This window comes from Castor canadensis, chromosome 14 (assembly GCF_047511655.1).
Source record: "Castor canadensis chromosome 14, mCasCan1.hap1v2, whole genome shotgun sequence".
In the NCBI taxonomy this organism is placed as follows: domain Eukaryota; kingdom Metazoa; phylum Chordata; class Mammalia; order Rodentia; family Castoridae; genus Castor; species Castor canadensis.
In genome coordinates, this window is record NC_133399.1 from 5,929,606 (window position 1) to 5,951,963 (window position 22,358).

At 39.8% G+C, this 22,358-nt stretch overlaps 1 protein-coding gene across 6 annotated transcripts in view; it reads left to right on the plus strand.

The window, feature by feature from the left end:
• Positions 1-1,026: 1,026 nt before the first annotated feature.
• Positions 1,027-22,358, plus strand: part of LOC109676367 (uncharacterized) — a 71,174-nt gene continuing 49,842 nt past the window's right edge. For 3 of the 6 annotated variants that reach the window (XR_012441259.1, XM_074053717.1, XM_074053718.1), the window contains exon 1: positions 1,042-1,156. Coding sequence is in view for 3 of the 6 variants with exons in the window: in XM_074053717.1 (XP_073909818.1) it covers positions 1,049-1,156 (108 nt within the window). In the remaining 3 variants the exon portion in view is untranslated. Of the gene's footprint in view, positions 1,174-22,358 lie in introns of all 6 variants that reach the window. The other 3 variants (XM_074053719.1, XM_074053720.1, XM_074053721.1) reach the window with 3 other exon arrangements.

Here is a 22,358-nt window from a genome sequence, read left to right on the forward strand (position 1 = left end):
ATTCAACTTTGCAGAACTAAAAACTCCTCTGTCCTAGACTGGACTCAATCTCCTCTGCTGTCTTGGCTCCTGCCTTTCTTAGTGCCCCTTATTGTTGTCTTTACCCTCCTGAGTTTTCTCCCTTGCATTGTAAAAACTTTACAAAATTTTTTACTAGATCACATATCTGCAACCACCAACCAAAGATTCAATCAATTCCTCCTCCAAGGATATTAACTTCTTCAGGGCCACCAAGGGGACCCCACGCTAACTGCTAGGAAGACACCAAAGCCTAAGGACCCCACCTGAGAACATGCGCAGGCCCCTCCAGCCAGAAGCAGCCAGAGGATCAAACTGAGCCCCAATACCCAATCCCTCTACTCTCTCTTTCTCTCTCTCTTTATTAAACAAAAAATGGGGGAATGATCGAACTGCCTCCTCTGCAGCCTAAGCTGCAGCTGGTTTCACTCCTTGCAAAACAAAGCCCACCATCAGTTCCTTATCTCCCACCCCCTTCCTTTTCCTGTCCCTACACCTTGCTTCAGCAGCTGGTCTCAGCCTTTGCTGATCAAAGTTCACTGTCCCTATCTCCCGTCACCTCTCTTTCCCTAGACTGTGCTCCTGCAGCTGGTCTCTTCCTTTGCAGATCAAAGACCATCCTTGCCCTTGCTTACTCCCAAATGCTGTGCCATTTTCTCTTGGACAGCAACCCTGCTTATCAAACTTTTAGACAAGAGATAACTCTCGCGAGCCTCCTTTTTGTGCGGCATTTTCCGAACAAGCGGCACGTGCCAGGTCCAGAAGGCCAGGGGAAGTTTTCCTAAAAGTTGTTATCCCATAAACTAAAACATGTCCAACAAAGGAAGTCTGATTGGCAAGAGCTGCTTGAGTCTGTCCTTTCAAGTCACCAGTTTAGCATTCCCCCTCCCCTCCACTATATGTTCCCATCAGTCAAGGGCTTGGGGGTTGGGCCTTTTATCCATTAGCCAATCAGAGCGGCTGTTTAATCGCCTGCACCACCTGTCCAATGAGGAGGGACAGTGGTAGGTGATTCACAGTTGTCTTCCTCATGATCGCCATATTTACCACAAGCCTGCTTCAGTTTCTCAGGGTACAGAGTTCCAGCAGCTTTGTGAAATCTTCTGACTGCAGGACCATAGTGAGGTCACCTGGACGGGTCAGAAGCGGGAAATGGTGAGAGGTGACTGGGCATCTGCAGTGCTGGGTGGAGGGACTGTTGGATCCAGAAGCAGTGGTGGTTTTGACTGAGACCTGTCCGTCCTGGAGTCGGCTCCCTGATCACGTGGTTGGGGCCTTCGGTTCCCTGGGTGACTGGTGGTTGGCAGTGGAGCGGGAACGTTGAGTTCCATCTGTGTCCCTGTGAGGCAAATTCATCCCCGTCCACAGCCCTGCTGGGAAACTAATCTGCAAATTCTTGTTCCACGGACTGAGGTGGCTGGGGAGCCTCCTGAGTATTTGTGGTGTTTGTGCCAGGACAGGGCGCTCCTGTGCACTGTCCCCATAAATCCTCACTGGGACCTGACTTCCCTTTGAGTCCATCAGGTTCAAGGAAAGCCTGCGCTAAACTGTACGCACTGTCCCCTCAACGCAGAGCTTCTCAGTGCTGCTAATCAGTTCCTAAATTTCCATGACTCCCGCACATTGCCAGATTCATTGGAAATGCGAATCCACGTGTGCACGTGGTTGGCTTCTGAGTGAAGGGGACATATTTTTTCCTTTCTGACTTAACTGTTAATTTCCACATGTTGTTTCTAGGAAATTGTTTTGTAATGAAAGGCTGATTAACTTAGACCATGACTTTAGAAAATTATTCTAGGGGGAAAGCTCCAAAAGAAAGGTGTGTAGGCATCTCAAACCAGACAGGCAATTTGCTCTCAAAGAGAGGAGAAAACCGGAGAAGAAATAAATTGATAGTGGACAGACATGGAGATTGAAAAGAACAGTGTTCTCCTGTGATCATCATAGTCTTGTGTCCTTGTTACTTGTGTTATTTTGGGGGCTGAGGTTTGAAATCATAGTTTTGCCTTTACACTGCCAAGCTCAACCACTTGAACCATATCTCCAGTCACTTTTGCTCTGGTTATTTTGTAAATGGGGTCTAGTAAACAATTTTGCTTAGCTGATTTTGACTGTAATCATGATGTCAGTCACCCCATTACCTAGGTTTACAGGGAGGAGCTACCAGTGCTAGGATCTTCATGATATTTTTTTGCTTTTGGCACTGCACTGGGATTTGAGATCAGGTCCTCAAGTTTGCTCTAACGATTTGAGTGACTCCACTAGTCTTATCTTCAGATGGGTTTTTTTGAGGCAGTGTCTCAAGAACTTTTTCTAGCTTGGTCTTTGAACCAAGACGCTTCTTCCTGATCTCTGTTTCCTCAGCAGCTAAGATAACAGGCATGAATCACAGGGACCTGGCTTCTTCATGATCTTGTGGCGACACTAAATGTGATTTGTTTGATGACTCAGGCTCAGATTTGTGAAATTGACCTTACAAATGTTTACAAATCATTTTGAAGATATTTGCAATGATTACTTCATAATCATTTTTTATGCAAAAAAAGGGCATTTGGGCAGTGGGAACATGAAAGATGGTGGCGTGGTGGTCTTAACCAGTAGTGTTAGCAAGATTACTTTGTTTGGGTTAATTTTCAGTTGTTTACATTTTCATTCATAGAATTTGTCTAGTCACAATGTAATTTGTGACAGTTGATGAAGCCTTTCATGGACTTGTACGATCTCCAACTAAAAGAAAGGATTTATTCACTTGAGAGGTTATTTTGTTGGGTGATAGATTTAAAAAGCTGTGTTTGTTCTTCATCACAGGTTCTGGCACAGAATTACTAAAACTCTTAGAATATCTTGACCAATAGGAACAGCTTTGGATGTTACTCTTTGCCCCTTTAAGTAGTTTCTAAATAAATGCTATTGAAGTGATGCATGGTACCATCCCAGATAAACAAGGGTCCCTCAAACCATGATCATCCTGACTTCAGACCCTGAAGTAGTTAGTATGACAAGTGTGAGCCACCAGGGTCTAAAAAGTTCTTCCTTCTGTATTGCGTATTGTAATCATCTTTTACCTTGGAAATTGAAGTAACCATTTTTGGAAAGTTATTAATTAGTTGGTTTGAAGTAGGAAAATAAAACTAGGAGAAAACCAATAGAAATAATACAGGTAATCCTATTTTTATAGGTTTATTAAAACTTGAATTTCTTTTGTTTATTTCATTTTTGTTTGTATCATTTTGTTTAGATCAGTCTTTTCCAGTGCTCTCAATAGAACCTGGGGCCTTGCTCATCCTCAGAAATTGACCTACCACCATGCTATTCATTTCTTTTCTCAAGAATTCACTTATTTTCATATTTCAATGTTTTTGGTGAAGTGTAAATATTTCATGAGCCCCAGTCTCCAAAAATAACCAGAGCAAAAAGACTGGAAGTGTGGCTCAAGTAACAGAGAATCTGATTTGCAATCATAAAACCCTGAACTCAATGACTTGTCCAACCAAAAAATAAAAAGGAAGGAGAGAAATGCAGAAAATGATGATAGATAATTCAACATGCTTATCAGCCTTCTGGATGCAATTGTTACAGAATTCATTAATCAACACCAAATAAAAACACTTTTAATGAATCCAGTGACTTTTCCCCAAAGAGTCACCACATTGTAAGCTATCAAATGAGTTTAAATGTTGTAAAATTACATAATTCGACAAAGTCTCGTTTTCCCTGAGATGGTGTGATACCAGTTTGAAGCTGCATAATACCTGGAGTCAGTGAGGCACAGGTAAATGCTGGTGTGTGTTCTCTCCTTTCTAAAGGTGTCACTGTTGCTAATATGGTACTCTTTTCTCTTCAGTGTTTTGACTTTGACATGTATAGTTATTCTGGTTTTACACTTCTCTTTGAACACATGAAAAATATCTGTGAGGGTAAGAGTCAAATATAGTCACATTTTGGTAGTCTCATAGAGACTGAGTTTCTGCATTTGACATTTTATTTTAGTGGAAACATAAAATGACTGAATTGAGAAGTTCTCTCAGAAATATCAGTGTAGAAGCTGAGAGTTTTCTCAGTAGTAGATGAGAGCAAAAGAACAGGATGTGCTCCCAGAGTTATATCCTCAGGTTTCTGTGCTGATCAATGGAATTTTATGCCTTGCAGGACTCCTTTTCAGCACTGAGTATATTCTTCACCCTTGAAGGTTTTATGAAATTATTGCAGTATGTGGGTTGCCCCAAAATTAAAGAATGCAGATGGCACACTTGCTAGAGAAAAAAGATCTTTGGTTTCCAAGAAAGGGGAAGAACTTGGGAGATAACAGCTGATGACAGGTGGCTATTTCAACTTTCTCTGCTGGTAGATTATTCCCTGTGATAATTCTGTTCTGAGGGTGACAGAAAGAGAGCTTTTCTGCTGATTCGGGCTCAGGGTAGGTAAGAGTGAGCATGAATGCAGGAAGAACAGAAAACTTTAAAATGTTTGTTACATAAGCATTTTCTTGGTACTATTTTGTAGAAACTGAGAAAATCCTTTTTCCATCTTATCCATTAAACCATGTTCTTATTTTGACCCTTAAGAATTAGAAAAAGTATTAGACCTATCCGATATACATGCCTGCTGGGTGCAGTCCTTGAGTGTATTTCACAAACTCAATCATGTGTGATATTGAACTAAACTATTTTCACTTTTGTTTCAGTGGTCATGGTTTTGGGGTCTTTTCTAGATGTATTCTCCAGGATGTGAAAAATAGTTCTGATTAATATTCATAATATGTCCAGTGGGTATTAGAAACAATTTCAGGACTCTATTTCATAATTAGAATTAGAGAAATGTCAGTGGAGATTGCATCAGTTGCTACTCCAGTTCCATAGACTGGAAAAGAAGTCCACAGAATGAAAAGTGGTGTTGAAAATGACCTGTACATTAATCTCCTCAAGTTCAGAATATCAGTTAAAAGATTCTGGGTGGAAAAGGGAGGAATATATTAAGAACTACCCACACTATGACCAACTCATGAGGTGATGAAGCTACAAGATAAAAGTTGTTTAAGGCAGTTAAGGAGTCCCATATCCTATCAAATGGCTCTGTTACTTTTAGGCCTGACTCCAGGCAGCACTTAGTGTGGGAAGAATGTTAAGGAACTGTATGATTCACATAATGTCTGGGAGCAAAAGAGCAGAAGCAGAGAAACCAAGGACCCAATGACCTTCCTTGAAAGCCTGCCTACAAAGATCTGCAGGCTCCTACTGCCTTGTACCTCTTACATGTTCCAACACCTTCCAGTAGTCTCAAGCAAGAGAAAAAATTCCTCACAAATTGGCCTTTTGTGAATGCTGCTCCCAACCATGTGAGCTAGGGAGAAATGGAGAGAAGTTTGTGAATTATGCATAGATAAAATTTAACAGGAAATTTTGATTTTATATGGATTTGTCATCAGAACTTTTATTGATGTTTGCTTATTGTGTTCTTTGCTAGTACTTGAAATGCTCTAGTTTGTTAAACTTGATGTTTTAGTACTAATCTTCTTCTTGGTATGCTGTCACTTGCATGGTACTGATGACTTATTGAGTTTTTTTCCTACTTATTTCTTCATGTTATTTAAAATTGGACCTGAATCTTTCCCTCACACCTCAGGTCACCTCTCCTGCCAAGCCTGTTGTCATTCTTAAGCTGTTTCATTGTTGCATATACTGATGCTCTATTTTTCATTTGAAGCACACTTGCTCATAATGTAAGAAAAATGATCATTTCTATCAAAGTATATATCATGTTCTTAGATTACTTAAAATTCCTCAGTTTGCAATCTTAGGTGACTTGCATTGTCTAAAGAGTTCCTGTTTCTTCTTCCAGATTCTTGTACAGCTCCATTACTTGTGAAAATTGCCCACCAAACTGTATGCCCTAACTCATAACCCAAGTCTAATAGCCAACTGAGAGAGATAGTGAACTTTTGATCTGGACAAATCCAAGGTAAGGAGCAGTTAGAACTGCATCAAGTATATAAGGAGAAGCCACTGTCAGCCATTTTTGCCCCAAACAGGCCACTTTGTTTTTCCAAATACATCACAATCTCAAATCCTTCCAATGCTCTTGGACATGGTCCAAGGTTTTCCTATATACAGGCCTCTGTTCATCTATACTTCAGTCTCTCCCTCTCTCTGTTCTCCTCTGAAACAAAAATCATTCTCCCCCCCTCAGGTATTTCTGTGTTCCATATATAACCAGTTCTTCTGACTTCAACACATCTCTTTGTTATCCTTTTTTCTTCATCTCACAAGGTTTATAAAGTGTTAAGTTGAGACCCTTCTCTGTAAATCTTTCTCAGCCATGATGGAGGTTGCTTTTACTCCTCCTATTGTACAGCATGCTCCTGTTTCCTCTCTGAGATTGGCCTTCTAAGTGAGGACAAGAGAGACAGAAATGGACAAGGAAAAATGGAAAGAAAAGTCCTGCTCAAGTCACACTATCAGTTTTATCAGCCTGCTGAGGACTCCCATGGTCCCAGAACTGCAAACATAAAATCAAATACAAATGTAAGTGACATGTGGCTGATGACAGGAAGTAGTTTTCTGTCCTGACCTTCTGTTCTTCCACCTAAAACTAAGCCTCTAAATGTGCCTAAACACTCTAGCAATTTTTCTCCTTGAAGACTTGCTTTTGAGATGGTATGTTTTCCCATTATGGACCCATGGTGTTAGTGTCAAGGCTAGAGGGACCAAACACAGAATTTCAATTCTTTACCTAAAAATGTAACATGTATGTAAATGAAAATCACAGTTTTCTAGGTTATTAGCTAAAAGGCAAAAGGAAAGGCTTCCTGAGTTCTGCTATGGATTCAATAAGGCATTTGGACTTTTTTCACCAGGCTTCTTATGTAAAATTAACTCCTCAGCATTTAATTCATTCTATTTATTTTTTCCATGCTTTCTCACACCAGTTTCAATGGTATCATAATCCTCTTTACCCAGTCTCTGGGCCTCCACCAAACACCAATCTTCAAATTTTGGTGAGTTTGGCCCTCCATTTGGATGTCTTGAGAAGAGACTTTCATTAACTAAAATGTTTAATTGATGAAATTGTCAGAGTATACTCTTCACAGACAGTTTGGAGACAAGAAGGGAAATCTGTCACAATGCAAATGGAGTCACCTGCAGCAGACCTCACAGAAGTTACTAAAGCCAAGTGGTCTTACTCAGGGTACTATCCAAGTCTTTACAGACCCCTCTATCAGAAGGCATATACTGGCCAAGGCTTTCTACTATGTAAAGACAGATTATTTTTGATGGCTTGAAACTTGTCCTTTTAGTAGTCCATGCTTATGGAGTTATTTTCTCTTACACAGTTTATTGAACTGGAAGCATTCTCTCATTTTCTTATTCTGATTTTTACTTGATAAAGGTGTTTCTAGTTTTAGACTTAAATAGCAAGTACTTATGACTTAGACTTAAATGCTTAAGTGGAACACCCTCTAGATAACAACTGTGGAAACTCTCCCAGAACAACGGCTGAAATGGTGACCAAACAGGCCAACCTGTGTTTGGTACCATTTCATATACATGCCTTTGTCCCATGTCCCCAGTTCTGTAGTTTACGTAAACCTATAACAAGTGTCTGTACCAAAATCCCATGGTTTTTCCCTCCCATGCTGATGGCAATTGACCCATGTGCATTTAACTGCATGTCTCACTTTATCTCCCAAAGCCTGCATTCCTTCACAAATGTTGCCACTCACAACCTTGTCCAACTAGTGCTCTTTTGATGTCAGTGCAGCATGAGGTCAAGTAGATCAGGGTCATCCAGGATCAGTCATGATGCCTCTAAGAGAATTGGTAAGATGCTGCCAATCTCCAACAACAAATAATGGCCAGCTGGGAATGGTAGTCTTCCTGGGTTAAGTGGATGCTATACATCCTCCCTCTTCATGGTCCCACTGGGACCATGCCTTCTTCTAAGCCTTTCTCAGTTTGTTTCCCAGAGGCTTCAGGCTTTTGTCCACAATAAGCCTTGTGCTGGCATAAGAGGTGTCTCCTTACCTATCCATTCCATGTCATTCTTTCATGTCTACCGATGGGACAATTTTAATCTGGTGTAATCACCAGAGACTCTCATGCCTCCAGAGTTAAATTCTTCATGTGAAACTCTCTTTTAGGAAGTATTGTGATATTTTGGAAGAGAAAGGTGATCCTATTTTTGCTTCTGTCATCCATAAGCTGTGTCACCACCTTCTCAAGAGGACATACACAAAATATTCTAAACAGATCATCAACTTTGGTGAATTCTGAGGTTCATAGCACGAGCCTTGGGAATCCACACCTTTAATAAGGACTTTAGAAAGGGTTTTAGTGCTCTCCTCACCTAATGCCAGAGTTTCATGGTCTTTCTTTTTGTGCATATTTTCTCAAAGCAGAGTTTTGGGAGATTTAATTACACAGGCAACACCACCTCAGAGAAGAAGTGCTTATGTGTTCAATTTATTCTCTTATTCAATGATTGAACTCTCCATATACTTTCCAGAAAGGAAAACAATCAGATTTTGTAAACATGTATTATGCAAAATAATGAATTTCAGGGCTTTGCACATGATGGGAGAGGTCTGTACCACTTCAGTGACACCTGTAGCCCTTTTTTCTGTGACTATGTTTTAAAATTATTTATTATTCTTTTATTCAAATGTCTGTAATTGTTTGGATCATTTAAACTCCCTTTCCTCCCCTGTTCCCCTTCACTTCCAGGCAGAACCTGTTCTGTACTATCTCTAATTTTGTTGAAGAGAAGACATAAGGATAATAAGGAAGACAAAGCTAGTAAAGGATAGATATAGAGAAAGATTCCTAGCATTGCTTTTATGTAGAAATGTGTTAAAATCCAAGTTGATTCATCTCTAACCCTGGTTCCTGATCCCCTTCTCATGTCATCCTGTGTTGCTTTATGGTTTCTGTATTAATTCCTCTGGAGTTGGGACATCAAACGCTTTCATGTTTTGGGTTTTCCACCTGTTCCCACCCATATGTGCTCTCCCCTTGTCATGTGATCCATTTTTGAGTTCACATCTTTCCCTTTCTTATGTTTTTCTTTTTTGTGTTTCTCAACTGACCTGGAACCCATCCTCATCTCTGAATGCAAAGTACCTTAGATTATAGGCATTAGCCATTGATCCTGGCTCAGTATGATATTTTTATGCATCTATATACTACTTTCATCATATACACTCTCCTCTCCACTTCTCATGATCCTCATGGTTGTCCTCTTATGTTTTGCCAATATCAATTCAATATCTATCCAATATTAACAAAGTACTAAGAAATAAATGTATAAACCCAAAAGATTTACTTTTATATAATTTGAAATACTTTAATGACGTCTCACTTTCCTTTCATACATGTGCCATTTACATTTTCATAATTGAATTGACTCTTTAGGGGTTTTCCAATTGTATTTGTTCTATTGATTTCCAGTTCTATTGCACTATGACTTCAAATCATACCTTATGTGATTTAAATTCCATTACATTATTGTATTTTAGGTAGGAACATGGTGTTGGTTTGAATTGGGGAATATGGCATGTCACTTTGGAGGATATCTACTCTGGTGTTGGATACAATATTCTGTTTGTCACTCTCAGAAAAGATATGAAAATGTTAATTAAAAATGAGAATTAGCAAAGTAGCATGCATTATGAAGCCAGTTAACCAGGATATCATTAAGATGAATCAAGAAGAAAGAAGTTATTTGCACCTGGTGTCACTTGCCTCCTACTTCAGGACTAGGGTAGTTGAGATAGGAGACTCATGAGTTTCAGGCTAACACAGGCAATAGAGTGATTTTGAATAAAGCCTTGGATACATAGAAAGATTGTCCAAAAACTGAAAAAGAAATGCTTGTTTATGAAGCACATGATAGGTACTTTCAGGGTTTTATTTCTATAATAAATTGTTGGGATGTAATAGCATTTAAAAATTTTATAAAGAATTATGGTCATATTGGTTTCACAGAGTCATATGCCATTGAGGGACTTGAGTTTTCTGTATAAATCTTCAATCATGGAATAAAGATGTGAAGTAATAAAATAATATAGCAGGATATTTTGGAGAAAGTTAACATTGGGCTCATTACCTCTTGTAGATTTTTGTAAACCTACATGATTGCAAGTCAAAATGGTCTGATAAATACTAAGAGAATAGAAAAACAGGCAGAAAGGCATGCACCAAGAGCTCATGCATGTACTTTTAGCTTCTCAGGATGCAGAAATCATTAGAATTGTGGTTTGAAGCCAGCCTGGGGAAGTAGTTTGTGTGACAATATCTTGAAAAAGAACCTCATCACAAAAAGGGGTGGGGGAGTGACTCAGGTGTAGGCCATGAATTCAAGTCCAAGTACAAAAATATCAGTAAATGATTAAGAAGAGTGAGACTACAAAGATAAGGTCAATGTTAAGCAGACACTTCCAATCCAAAATGATGACTAGATATATGATGATATTTCAGATTGCATAGAAAATCTATCAAGAAAGTGGAATCAATAATGACAAGTAGTCAATGCAACTCTGTTGCTGGAAACATGGTAAGCCAGAAATATTATCAAAAATGGTGAAAGATGTTTCAACGTATTCTGAATCATGGTCAAATATAAAGCAGGCACCTAGACACACTAATAAAAAAGGCTTGCTTTATATATTTATGATTTCCTTCTATTAAACTTCAGTTGACTCAATTAGTTGAAACTCCAGAGTTAAACTGAAGGGTTAAGGAATGGAAGCTTGTAGTGCATTAAGAGGATGAATGTCTGTGAGTGGTCAACTCCCACCTAGTTCATTATTGGTGACAACACCATCCTAATCTATGGGTGGGGAAAGGACTAATAGAACTCTCCAAATTAAAAAAAATGGATGATTAATAAAAATGTGCCACAACACAATCCTTTTTGAATGTAGATATGTAATGATCTTCAAATGTTCATTCTTACACAGAGCATTGCATCCACTTATCCATGTTTGATTCATTGTTTATTAAATCTAAAGACAGAAGAATTATTGAGTGATGCTGAAATAATATTACTAGATCAGTTATCAGTAGTGAGGCAAAAGGGACTTCTGCTAAGGGTCAAGGTTGGGCATAGTATATGATATACTTGGATTTGCTGGGCACTAGGTGTCTCATCATGTTGATAGAGAGTTATTAAGAGTATGAAGTAGAACCTATGTATAGGTTTTAGCTAGTGCAACAGCATATTCAAGGAAGTATATAGGATTAGAATCATAAAAACCAACACAGGTGAAGGACTATGTAATGTGTTAATACACGTTGATCTGAGAGTCAAGTCCATGAGCCAGTGGTTTCTATGATGATAGCAGTTCATTGAATGCATGATGCCATAGATGAAGCAAATCAGTTTGGGTCTGTAACTACCACAGGAATTAATAGGTTCACATACTTTAGGATAGAACAGGGGCTTCAGTTTATTCTGAAAATTCCATAATCACTGCTCTTACTCAAAATGAGATGGCCATATCTATATTGATGAAGGTTGTGTAATGTGGTGAAAATGAGTGACATCACAGCCCTTATAAACTTTTTGAGTCAAATAAAAAAATTTGTTAAATTCATATGAAAGATAAAGATCTTTTTTCTGTGTTTTCTTTTTGTTGGTACAGAGATTTGAACACAGCAATTCCCTTTCAGAATGGGCTCTACTCATGAGACATATCTCAAGCTTGTCTTTCTTTAGTTATTTAGAGATACGCCTCCAGAACTATTTGTATAGGGTGGACTTAAACCATAATCCTCCTGACCTCAGCCTACAAAGTAGCTAGGATGACAGGTGTGAGCCACCAGGATTCAACAAGTTGCTCCTTCTGTATTTTGCATTATAATGATCTTTTCAATTGGAAGTTGAAATAACCATTGTTGGAAAGGATATCTCAGTTACTGATTAGCTGGTTTGCAGTAAGGAAGATAACACTAGGAAGAAACCAATACAAATAATAAAGGTGTCCTATTTCTTTTGGTAGGGTTATTTAAAATTTGAATTCCTCTAGCTCATTTCTTTTTTGTTTCTTTCATTTTTTAGTATGGTTTTTTCTAGTGCTGAGGAGGAATGTTTGCTCTTGCTTATGGGGGACAATTGATCTGCCACCAATCTGTTTATCTCCTGTCTCTAGGATTCATGTATTTTTATGTTTCAATGTTTTCAGTGAAGGGCAAATAGTTCCTGAGAATGCATCTTCAAAAATAACCTGACCAAAAAGACTAAGTGTGTGGCTTAAGTGGCACAGAATTTGCTTTGCAAATATAAAGACTTGAATTTAAAGACCTGCCCCACCAAAAATTTTATGAAAACAGAAAAATAAATTAAATAATGTTAGATAACTCAACATGTTCATCAGTCAAGTGAATGAAATTGTTACAGAATTCATTAGTCAATGCCTGATAAAAACAATTTTTATGAACATAATGAATACTCCCTTTGATTCAACATTCTATGGTATAATATGCATTTTAAATAATGTAGATCTATAGAACTCAAGAAAGTCTTGTATTCCCTGAATAAGAGAGTTGTTCCTATGAAGCTTCATAGTACTTGAAATCAGAGGACACACAAGTAAATCCTGGAGGGTGTTCTCTTCTTTCTGAAGGTAAAACTGGTTGCAGAGACTATTTTCTGTACAGCATTGTGCTTTTAACATGCATAGTTATTCCAGATTTATACTTCTCTATGAATACATGAAGAAAATCTGTGAAGGTCAGACACATAGAAAGTCACATTTTGGCAATCTCCTAGAGAAAGGATTTTTGCATTAGGGAGTTTCTGCTGATAAGAACCTTAAAGGAACTGAATGTGTTGGAGTACTTTAACTTGCAGCCCACCTAGACTAAAATGAGCTATAACTGGCATGACCCTTGGGTAACCTCAAGCCCCACTCCCTGGAACAAAGGGAGGTGGAATGGTTTCTGGGAACAGGGAGTGTTTCTGATTGAGTTTGCTGACCGGAATGTGAGTCAATATGTTAAGACATCTGGTGTTTTTCAAGTTCCTGACAAGTAAACCTGATAAGTAAACGTCTGGTGTTTTTTCTAGTTCCTAATAAAGTAATCTTACCCCACCACCAGTATGTGGGCAATGTCAGAAAAATGTGACCCCAGGGGCAAGAGGAATTCCTGTGTGACAATGATTGATGCTTTAAAGAGTATAAAACCAACTTAAACTTTGCATTCAGGGTCCTTGTTGAAAGCTGCTGTGTAGGGTGAATACTCGGACCCTAGCTAGCTAGAAATAAACCTCGCCTTGTGACTTACATTGTCTTGAGTGTCTTTTGTCCTCTCAAAGGGTGGCCAGCCTCAGACCCCAACAAATTGAGATAGTCTACGTGTGGAATATAAGGTATTCAAGCGTAGAGATCTGTCAATAGGAGATGGGCTCTCAGTTATAGCCATATGTTGTTTTGATCATCTAAGGCAACTCAAGACTTGCAGGGCTCCATTTGAGTGCTCAGTGGGCACTTCACCCTTGGAGCTGTGTTGAAAAGTGAATATGGATTTCCTTTGTGGCCTTGTGCAATGAAGCCTTTTTCTATGAGCTAGTTCAAAGGTTGCTTTTCATTGTTCTTCATTCCTTTGTACAATTTGTTTCCATATAACACTTCCTTCTCTGTATATTAAATAATGTAAATCTGTTGCAAGTGCACTTCCTGTTTCATGCCTGAAAATACCAAAGAAATAAGTATGAATAAGCATTCTCTGTTTGCCTCCACCTAAATTCCTGTTGGTGGACAGCACCAGTTGCAGTATCCTTGTCTGACATTGTTACCCCTCCTTCTCTGATGTTATGGTATCTCCATGGGACTCTGAGCATTGAATTCCCTGAGTACATTTCTTCCATTTTCAGGAGGAATAAGCATGAAGGACATAGATGTATATCTCAAAGAAGGTGACTATTCTGGGGGGTCATGAGAAATTTCTAGAAATGAGAAGCCTGAGCATTGGCTATTGAAGGATACTATCCTATAGATCAGCACAGGCAGGAATAGCATACTGATCATATTACTAGTGCCTTGAGGTTCTTGCCCTAAATCATTAGCCAATTGGATAGCCAGTTTCTACCCTGTGTGTACCAATAGTGAGCACCGTGTCAATGATCCATGATGCACAATGGATCATCAAGGGGCATCAAGCTATGTGCCATGTGTCCCAGTGTCCACTGATGACAGTCTTCTTAGAACAACCAGTTAGGCAGCTGAGTGATTGACACTGAGGGCAAAACCTTAGAGGACACCTGACTGCAACAGCAGCTGCAAATGGTGACAGCATGTCCTGGGTCTGCATTTGGGCAAAGAGGTCCACATCATGTTCTTAATGGATGGATTGATCCCATTTTTGATGCCGCTTAGTTGTTTGGCCACGGAATCCTGCAAGGCAAGGCAGGGAGTCATGAACTCTCTGAAATCTCTGAACTGTCTCTGTGAAGTGATTCATCCTAGTCCACAATCCTTGTTTGACACCTCCACTCCAAGCATGAGGCTCCCAGTCTGTGTGGTGTTGGCAGGGTATTCCTTGGACACTCTGGGCTTCTTTATTTAGTGTTGGGAAGGAGCATTGCAATGCAGTGTACACTCTCTGCTCTTTCTCTAAGGTGAGTTTCTGTGCTTTCCATGAGACTTCCGGGTTCAGAGTAAATAGGACTTAAACCCAGAAACTGTCCTCTGAGGCCCAGTATTCTTAATGCTGCCACTGATGCCTGAATATCTGCGTATCCACCACATTGCCAGAAGCATTGGAAATGAGTGACCACATGCATACATGGTTGGTCCTGCAGTGGAGGTAGGACTTGGTCCCCACTTACACATTCCTGTTACTGTCCTGAGACTGTTTCTCATTTTATAATGACATGATGACTAATGAAGTACATTATTTTGGTTTATGTATTATACCAGAGACATGATTTATGTTTATGCATAGTACTAGGGAATTTCCCCAAAAGTAAGGTATGCAGGCTTTTAAATGGAGGAGAAAACAAGAGTTCAAAGATATTGGGAGGGCTTGTGGAGTGACTTATGTGGTAGAGTGCCAACCGAGCAGGTGTGAGGACTTGAGTTCATGCACCAGTACCACCACCTTCAAATAAACCATTTGCCTTAGTCTTGGTTTGTGTGCACTGGTTAATTCTGGTAACAATTGTTGGGGCAAAATCATGAATCTTTGTGAAGATGGGGGAGCAGGTCAGAAGTTAAATGTTGGGTATATCATGAAAGTGAAATAGGGAGTGTTTGCTCTGGTGTACCTACTGCTCATTCTGTCAGATCAGGTGGTATATGCTTGGACATTGATTGTGAAATAATGTCCATAGACTGCTGACCCAATTTCCAAATGGAAGAAGCTGTTTCCACCATGAAAAGTCAAGAGAATGTTCTGCTACTACAATGAATCTCCAGGCAAGGAGATTCAAGACACTATCTCAAAAATCCTGGACATAAAGAAGGGATTTTAGAGTGGCTCCCATGATACAGCACCTACCTAGCAAGTGTGAGGTGCTGGATTCAAAGCCCAGTACCATGAAAAATGGAGAAATGTGACCATACAGAGCAGACAGATGTGGGACTGGAACCTACTCTACTGCCAGTGTCTTGGGACTCAGTGCTAAACTTATCCAATGTCTACAGCTCTGCATTAAAACATGAGATGCCCATTGGTGTTTCGGAATTCATTTGAGTTTAGCAATACAAGGAAAGTACAGCCCAGCTCTGAATATTGAATTGGCTTTGGACGAGAGTTTGACACCTTTCTAAATGAGTTATTTTCATAGTGAGCCATTTTCATTGTATAAGTGGGGAAAATTTTGTGTGTCGAGGTTCATGAGTGAAATTTCCTCCTTTTGTAGGTTCCTCTCACTCCCTTCCTCGAAGTGAGCCACCATAGGCTGTATCTCCACAGAGACTATGGTCTCTAAGGTTAAAAATGTACAACTTTCTCCTCATGTAGTGTCAGCTCAACAGTCTGCATACTTTAGCATCTTCGCTTTTGTTTCTTTTTTAGCACCTTTTTCTTTTGAAATTGTAGTTCACTTAAAGAGTTAGGAATTTTTGTGCTCTTTTCCTATAATATTTTAATGATGAAATGGTGCCTTAGCATGCAAGTTTCATAAATTTTATTCAGAATTGAGAAAAATTCTTTTATGAATAATTAGATGAAATAAAATGTGGTTAAATTTGATGGTATATGAATTTATTAGTTGATCTTCCTGATATTTGCTTATTTATTGTGTTGTTTCTGAAATGTTGGAATGGCAAAAATCATTTAATTTTGTCTGATATTAAACAGAATTTATGTTTTGATTACATTTTGTTGTGTTCATTAGCCCTGATATTGAACACAGTAGATATGGTCTTTTTGTTGTTTTGTTGTCTTTTCAGTTTCAAAATGCAATTGTATCATAGTTAATGATATAGACCATAGAATCCATGTTTGTTTTTCTTTATGTTTTTTCCTTGGACAAGGAGGGACTTTTATTAACATACTGCTCAGAAACATAGCTGATTGGACCCCTTGCTCACAGACTAACTTGGAGCACTGTTTCAAGCATGGAAAACTGAGGTTCTTCCAGGCAATCCTCTACTCCTTCCCACATGTCTACTCCATTGCACTCTCCCAACTGCCTACCAGTAGCTGATGTCTGTGACAAGGTCTCAAGGACAAGATCCTTCCCTGGTTTGCTCTTTCCTGACAGGCTCTGTCACACATTTTTAACCATGGACATGGGCATTTGGAGCTGAAGCCAGGCTCCCAAGTTATTTAGTGCTATTTTAATTATTTTTCATGTAGGGACTCCCATTTTGACTATGTCTGCCTCATATTATAATCCTTCCACAGAAAACTCCCATGGAGGTGGAATTATTTGCAAATACCACCATACAGAATTATTGTCTGAGATGATGTTGCATTAACTTTTTGCCCAGGTTAGCCTCAAACCATGATCCTACCAATATTTGTCTCCTGAGTAGATGATTTTACAGGCATCAGCCACCACAGACCAGCACATACTATGACATTTGTGAATTACAATTTTATTCTCATTGTCATGATCATCAAAGTTTACAAAAACAAACTCCTGTTTTTTGCAGTGCATCTGAAAATGTGATTACAAGCATTTCACTTTTGCCATCCTTTACAAAATCATCTTATAATTGATAATTTTCAGCATCTCTTTAATGATACCAAAAAAAGATGTATTACACATTTTTTTGTGGAATAGGGTTTTCACCTCAGGACATTGAATTGTAAAGCTGGAGCTCTACTTATTCATGCACACCTCCTCCTCATATTTAAGAGATAACTTGGATATTGAGAATCTTCTGTTTTGTCAGCTCTCTATGGTTGCACACCTCTTCCTAAAGCAATTGACATTAATTCATTCTGAATGAGAGAATGAAAATTGAGTATTATTTACAGGCTATATCACATGTGTACTAGTATTGCAAAAATTGCAATGAGTTTTGGGGAGAAGGAAAAGGTGGTTAGAAATAAAGATCCCAGAAAGAAAGAGTACTGAAAAGAATTAAGTGAAGGCACACCAAATCTGTTCTTTTCCCTTCAGAATATTGGGGTTTAGAGTTAGGGATTCTAACATGCTGGCACATGTTCTAACACTTGAGCCATGCCTCCAGTCTCAATTCAATTATTCACATTTGCTATCCTATATAAATGTAAGTATTGAGTACTTACAGTTGCTGAGAGGAAAATGATGAATGAGAGCAACTGGATATGGTATGGAAGGGAAGACACTGCAGCATTTCATGATTTCTGCATTGATACTGACTCTAATGTTATTTGAAACTATACTGCAGGCCTTTGATTTGCCTGCTGAGGAAGTGCTAGGCCAAATTTCAAATATCAGAATCACAAAAATGTGGATGAAAGACTCAGTTGTGTTGCTACACAGTTTAAACCCCAGCCAGTGGGGAGGATGTTGCACAAAGATTATCAATTGGATGCCAGTCAGGGTTATTTACTGAGATTATGTGTAAAAATAAAAATACATAGGGGTACAGCTTACCACTGGACAGATTTCCTAGCAATTACAAATTCTCAGGCTAAACCCAAAGTAATACATACACACAAAAACACACACACACACACACACACACGCTCTCTGAATTAACAAAAACTGAAAAGATATATTGCAAAGTGAAAGAATGTAACAAATTAAAATGTAGTAAAGAATATATTTGATATACTAATGAAAAGTAAGTGGAATAGAGGGAAAGCACAATGAAATGGGAACTTGAGACAGGGTCTGGTGGCTCCCACCTGAAATCTTAGCTATTTTGGGGACAGTGGTAGGAGGTCTAGGTTTCCTACCACATAATTGGCATATTTGCCATGTGTCTGCTGGAGAATTGTCAGGTTTCCCTGCTCCAGTAGCTGTGTGAAATCTTGTGACTGCATGACCATAGGGAGGTCACCTGGAAGCATCACAAGAGGGAAATGTTGAGAGAGAGGCTGGGCATCTGCCATGCTGGGTTGAGGGACTTTTGGAACCAGAAGCAGTGGCGGTTTTGACTGGTCCCTGCCTTGTGGGTTCCACAAACTGTGCCCTGATCATATTGTTGGGTCGTTAGGTCCTCTACCACCATAGGGTGGTGGTGGTGGACTGGGGTCTTTAACCCAGTCCTATGTCTCTGTGAAGCAGCTTCATTCCAGCTCACAGCCCTGCTGGGAGTTTCTGCTTGCAAATCCCTATCTGGCTGACTGAAGTGGCTGGGCATATGGCACCGTGTACTTATGCAGTCTGTGCTGGGCCAAGGCCCTCCTTTGCAGTGTCCCTGTAACTCCTTACTGTGACCTGTCTTCCCTTTGAGACCTTCAGGTTCAAGGGAAGCATGGGCTAAATTCTCTGATCTATGTCCAAAATTCAGTGCTTCTTAGTGCTGCCAATAAGTCCCTAAATTTCCCAAATTCTGCACAATGTCATATTTGGAAATGCTGATCCACATGTGCCCATGTTTGGCTTCTGAGTGGCCGGGATGCTTTTTGCCATCCTGACATAACTGTTAATTGTCTCAGGTAGTTTCTAGAATATTTTTCTACAATGAAATGCTGATGAACTTAGACTGTGATTTTAAGAAAGAAAGGTGGTTCACTCTGAAATAGAGGAGAAAATAGGGGAAGAAAGAATTTGGGTATAGACAGACATGGAGATTGGCAAAATCAGTTTCCTCCTGTGATCATTTTGGTGTTGATTGTTTCCTAGTTTTATTTTTGGGACTGAAGTTTGAATGTATAGCTTAGCATTTACAGAGCAGTTGCTCAACTGCTTGAACCATATCTCCAGTGTATTTTATCAGGGTCTTTTGGAGGTGGGGGGTCATACCTGAAATAAGTAAATTACTTTATTTGGCTGTGTATTTTTATTTTCTTGTATGCAAATGATTAGGTTGGGAAATGAGATATGGAAATCCATGGCCATCTGCTTCATTCCAGTTTCCAGAGTTTGACCATCAGCCCTACATCGACTTCTCTGCCCTAGCCTACCTGTGTCTCCCCTCCTTAATAGACATGATGAATTTTCTCCAAGGAATATTGAACTAGAATTCCTTGAGTAAAACTGTTGTCCTATTTTCAGGAATAGTATGCAAGAAGGTCACAGTGAATATGATAAGAGGCACGTGGTAGGTCCAGAAGGCCTGGGCAAGTTTTCCTGAAAGTAGTTATCCCACAAACTAAAACATATGTCCAACAAAGGAAGACTAATTTGCAAGGACTGCTGGAGTCTGTCCTTTTAAGTCACCAGTTTAGCATCCCCCCCCACCCCTCCACTAAGCGTTCCCATCAGTCAAGGGCTTGAGGGTTGGGCCCTGTATCCATTAGCCAATCAGAGCGGCTGTTTAATCGCCTGCACCACCTGTCCAATCAGGAGCGACAGTGGTAGGCGGTTCACGTTGCCTTCCTCATTATCGCCGTATTTACCACAGGCTGCTGACATTTCTCAGGCTACAGAGTTCCAGCAGCTTTGTGAAATCTGACTTCAGGAACATAGGGAGGTCACCTGGATGCGTCAGAAGCGGGAAATGGTGAGAGGGCGGCTGGGCATCTGCAGTGCTGGGTGGAGGGACTGTTGGATCCAGAAGCAGCGGTGGTTTTGACTGGGCCTTTTCTGTTCTGGAGTCTGCTCCCTGATCACGTGGTGGGGCCCATCAGTCTGTGGGCGACTGGAGGGTGGCAGTGGACTGGGAGCCTTGAACTCTGTCCTGTGTCCCTTTGAGGCAACTTCATCCTAGTTCAATTCCCTGCTGGGAAACTAATCTGTAAATTCCTTTTCCACGGACTGAGGTGGCTGGGGAGCCTCCTGAGTATTTGTGGTGTTTGTGGCAGGACAGGGCGCTCCTGTGCAGTGTCCCCATAAATCCTCACTGGGACGTGACATCTCTTTGAGTCCATCAGGTTCAAGGGAAGTCTGCCCTAAACTCTATGCACCTTCTCCTCAATACAGTGCTTCTCCGTGCTGGTAATCTGACCTTAAATTTCCTTGAATCCCGCGCATTGCTAGATTCATTGGAAATGCGAACACACATGTGCACGTGTTTGGCTTCCGAGTGAAGCTGACACTTTTTGCTCTTCGTGACTTAACTGCTGATTTCCACAGTTTCTTTATCTAATATTGTTTTATAATGAAATGCTGATTAACTTAGACCATGCCTGGAAGAGAATTAGTCTATGGGGAAAGCCCCAAAAGCAAGGTATGTAGGCATCTCAAGGCAGAAAGGGAATTTGCTCACAAAGAGAGATGAAAGAAGGAGAACAAATAAATTGGGAGTGGACAGACATGGAGATTGGCCAGAATAGTTTTCCCCTATGATCATCATGGTCTTTTGTCCCTGTTACTTGTGTAACTTTTCTGGACTGAGGTATGAAGTCACAGTTATGCATTTACAGAACAGCTCTCAACTGCTTGAACCATATATGCAGTCTGTTTTGCTCTGTTCATTTTGTAAATGGGGTGAGGTAAACAATTTTTCTAGGATGATTTTGAAGGTCATCCTGATGTCAGTATTCCTATTATCTAGATTACAGGGAGGATCTACAAGTACTAGGATCTTCCTGTTTTTGTTTTTTTTTTTTAATGTGCTGGAATTTGAACTCAGGTCCTCATGCTTGCTAAGCATGTGCTCTTACTACTTGAGTTACATCACTATCTTTCTTTGTGATGGGATTTTTTGAGGTAGAGTCTCAAGAACTTATGCTAGCATGGGCTTCGAACCAAGACCCTCCTGATCTCTGTCTCCTGAGCAGCTAGGATTACAGGCATGAACCAAAGGAACCTAGGTTCTTCATGATCTCATGGTGGCACCAAAGTGTGAATTGTTTAAATCTGTTTAAACTCATGAAACTGGGCTTTACTTGTCATCTTGGGTGACAGAATCGTTGCCTGACATTGTGCCCTTGATACTTTTCATTCTTTTTCCTCTTTATTGATTTATTTTTTTACTGGCAATAGTGTTGCTTCATCTGAAGGCCTTGTGCTTTTCAGGCAGGCTTTCTACTACTTGAGCCACTCCATTGCCCTGTTTGTTTGGGGGTGGTGAAGGTAGGAGTGAGATTTTAACTGTTTCCTGCTTACAAAACAGACAGACTACTACTTGAGTCAATCTTCTTTTTGATTCTCTTGAATCTTTAGTGGAATATAATTGTCATGTAAAAACATTTTCCCCCTGCATGAAAAATCTGTTACATTTTTGGTATTGTGTCTTTATATCCTTTGCATGAAATGGTTAGATTGAAACATGAGCTGTGAGAAAAATCTGACCATCTGCTTCATTCCAATGTGACATGTTTAACATTGACTCTATGTTGACTTCCTCTGTCCTAACCTTTCTGAGTCTCCTTGGACACTAATTGTGGAATTCCGTCCACATATTTCTGGCCCAATTTCTACGTTGAAAAAGTTGTTTCCACATTGAAAATTCAGGAAGTTCAGCTTAAGTACAATGAATTCCCACGCTGGGCTCAGTAGTGACCGGAAAGGAGGCCTGTCCTCCTAAGAGCTATAGCTCTTAGCTATAGGAATATAGCAAAATATATAGCAAAAAATATTCCTATAGCAAATAGAAATTTGATCCTGGTACTCTGTCAGGAAAATGATCCCTTCTAACCTTAGTGGTCCTGGATCAGAAGCCAAGGAGAAGTGCTACAAGGAGCAAACTGTAGGGAACAACCAATCAGAGGCCATCAGAAAGAGGCCCCTATTCTTAACACAGATAATGCATTTCCTGTTGCTACATTTTCTGTACCACTCTGCTTCTGAGATCCACTTCTGTGACTCAATTTCTCACTGTGCATTGCTTATACTGCTGGTGATGGGCCAGA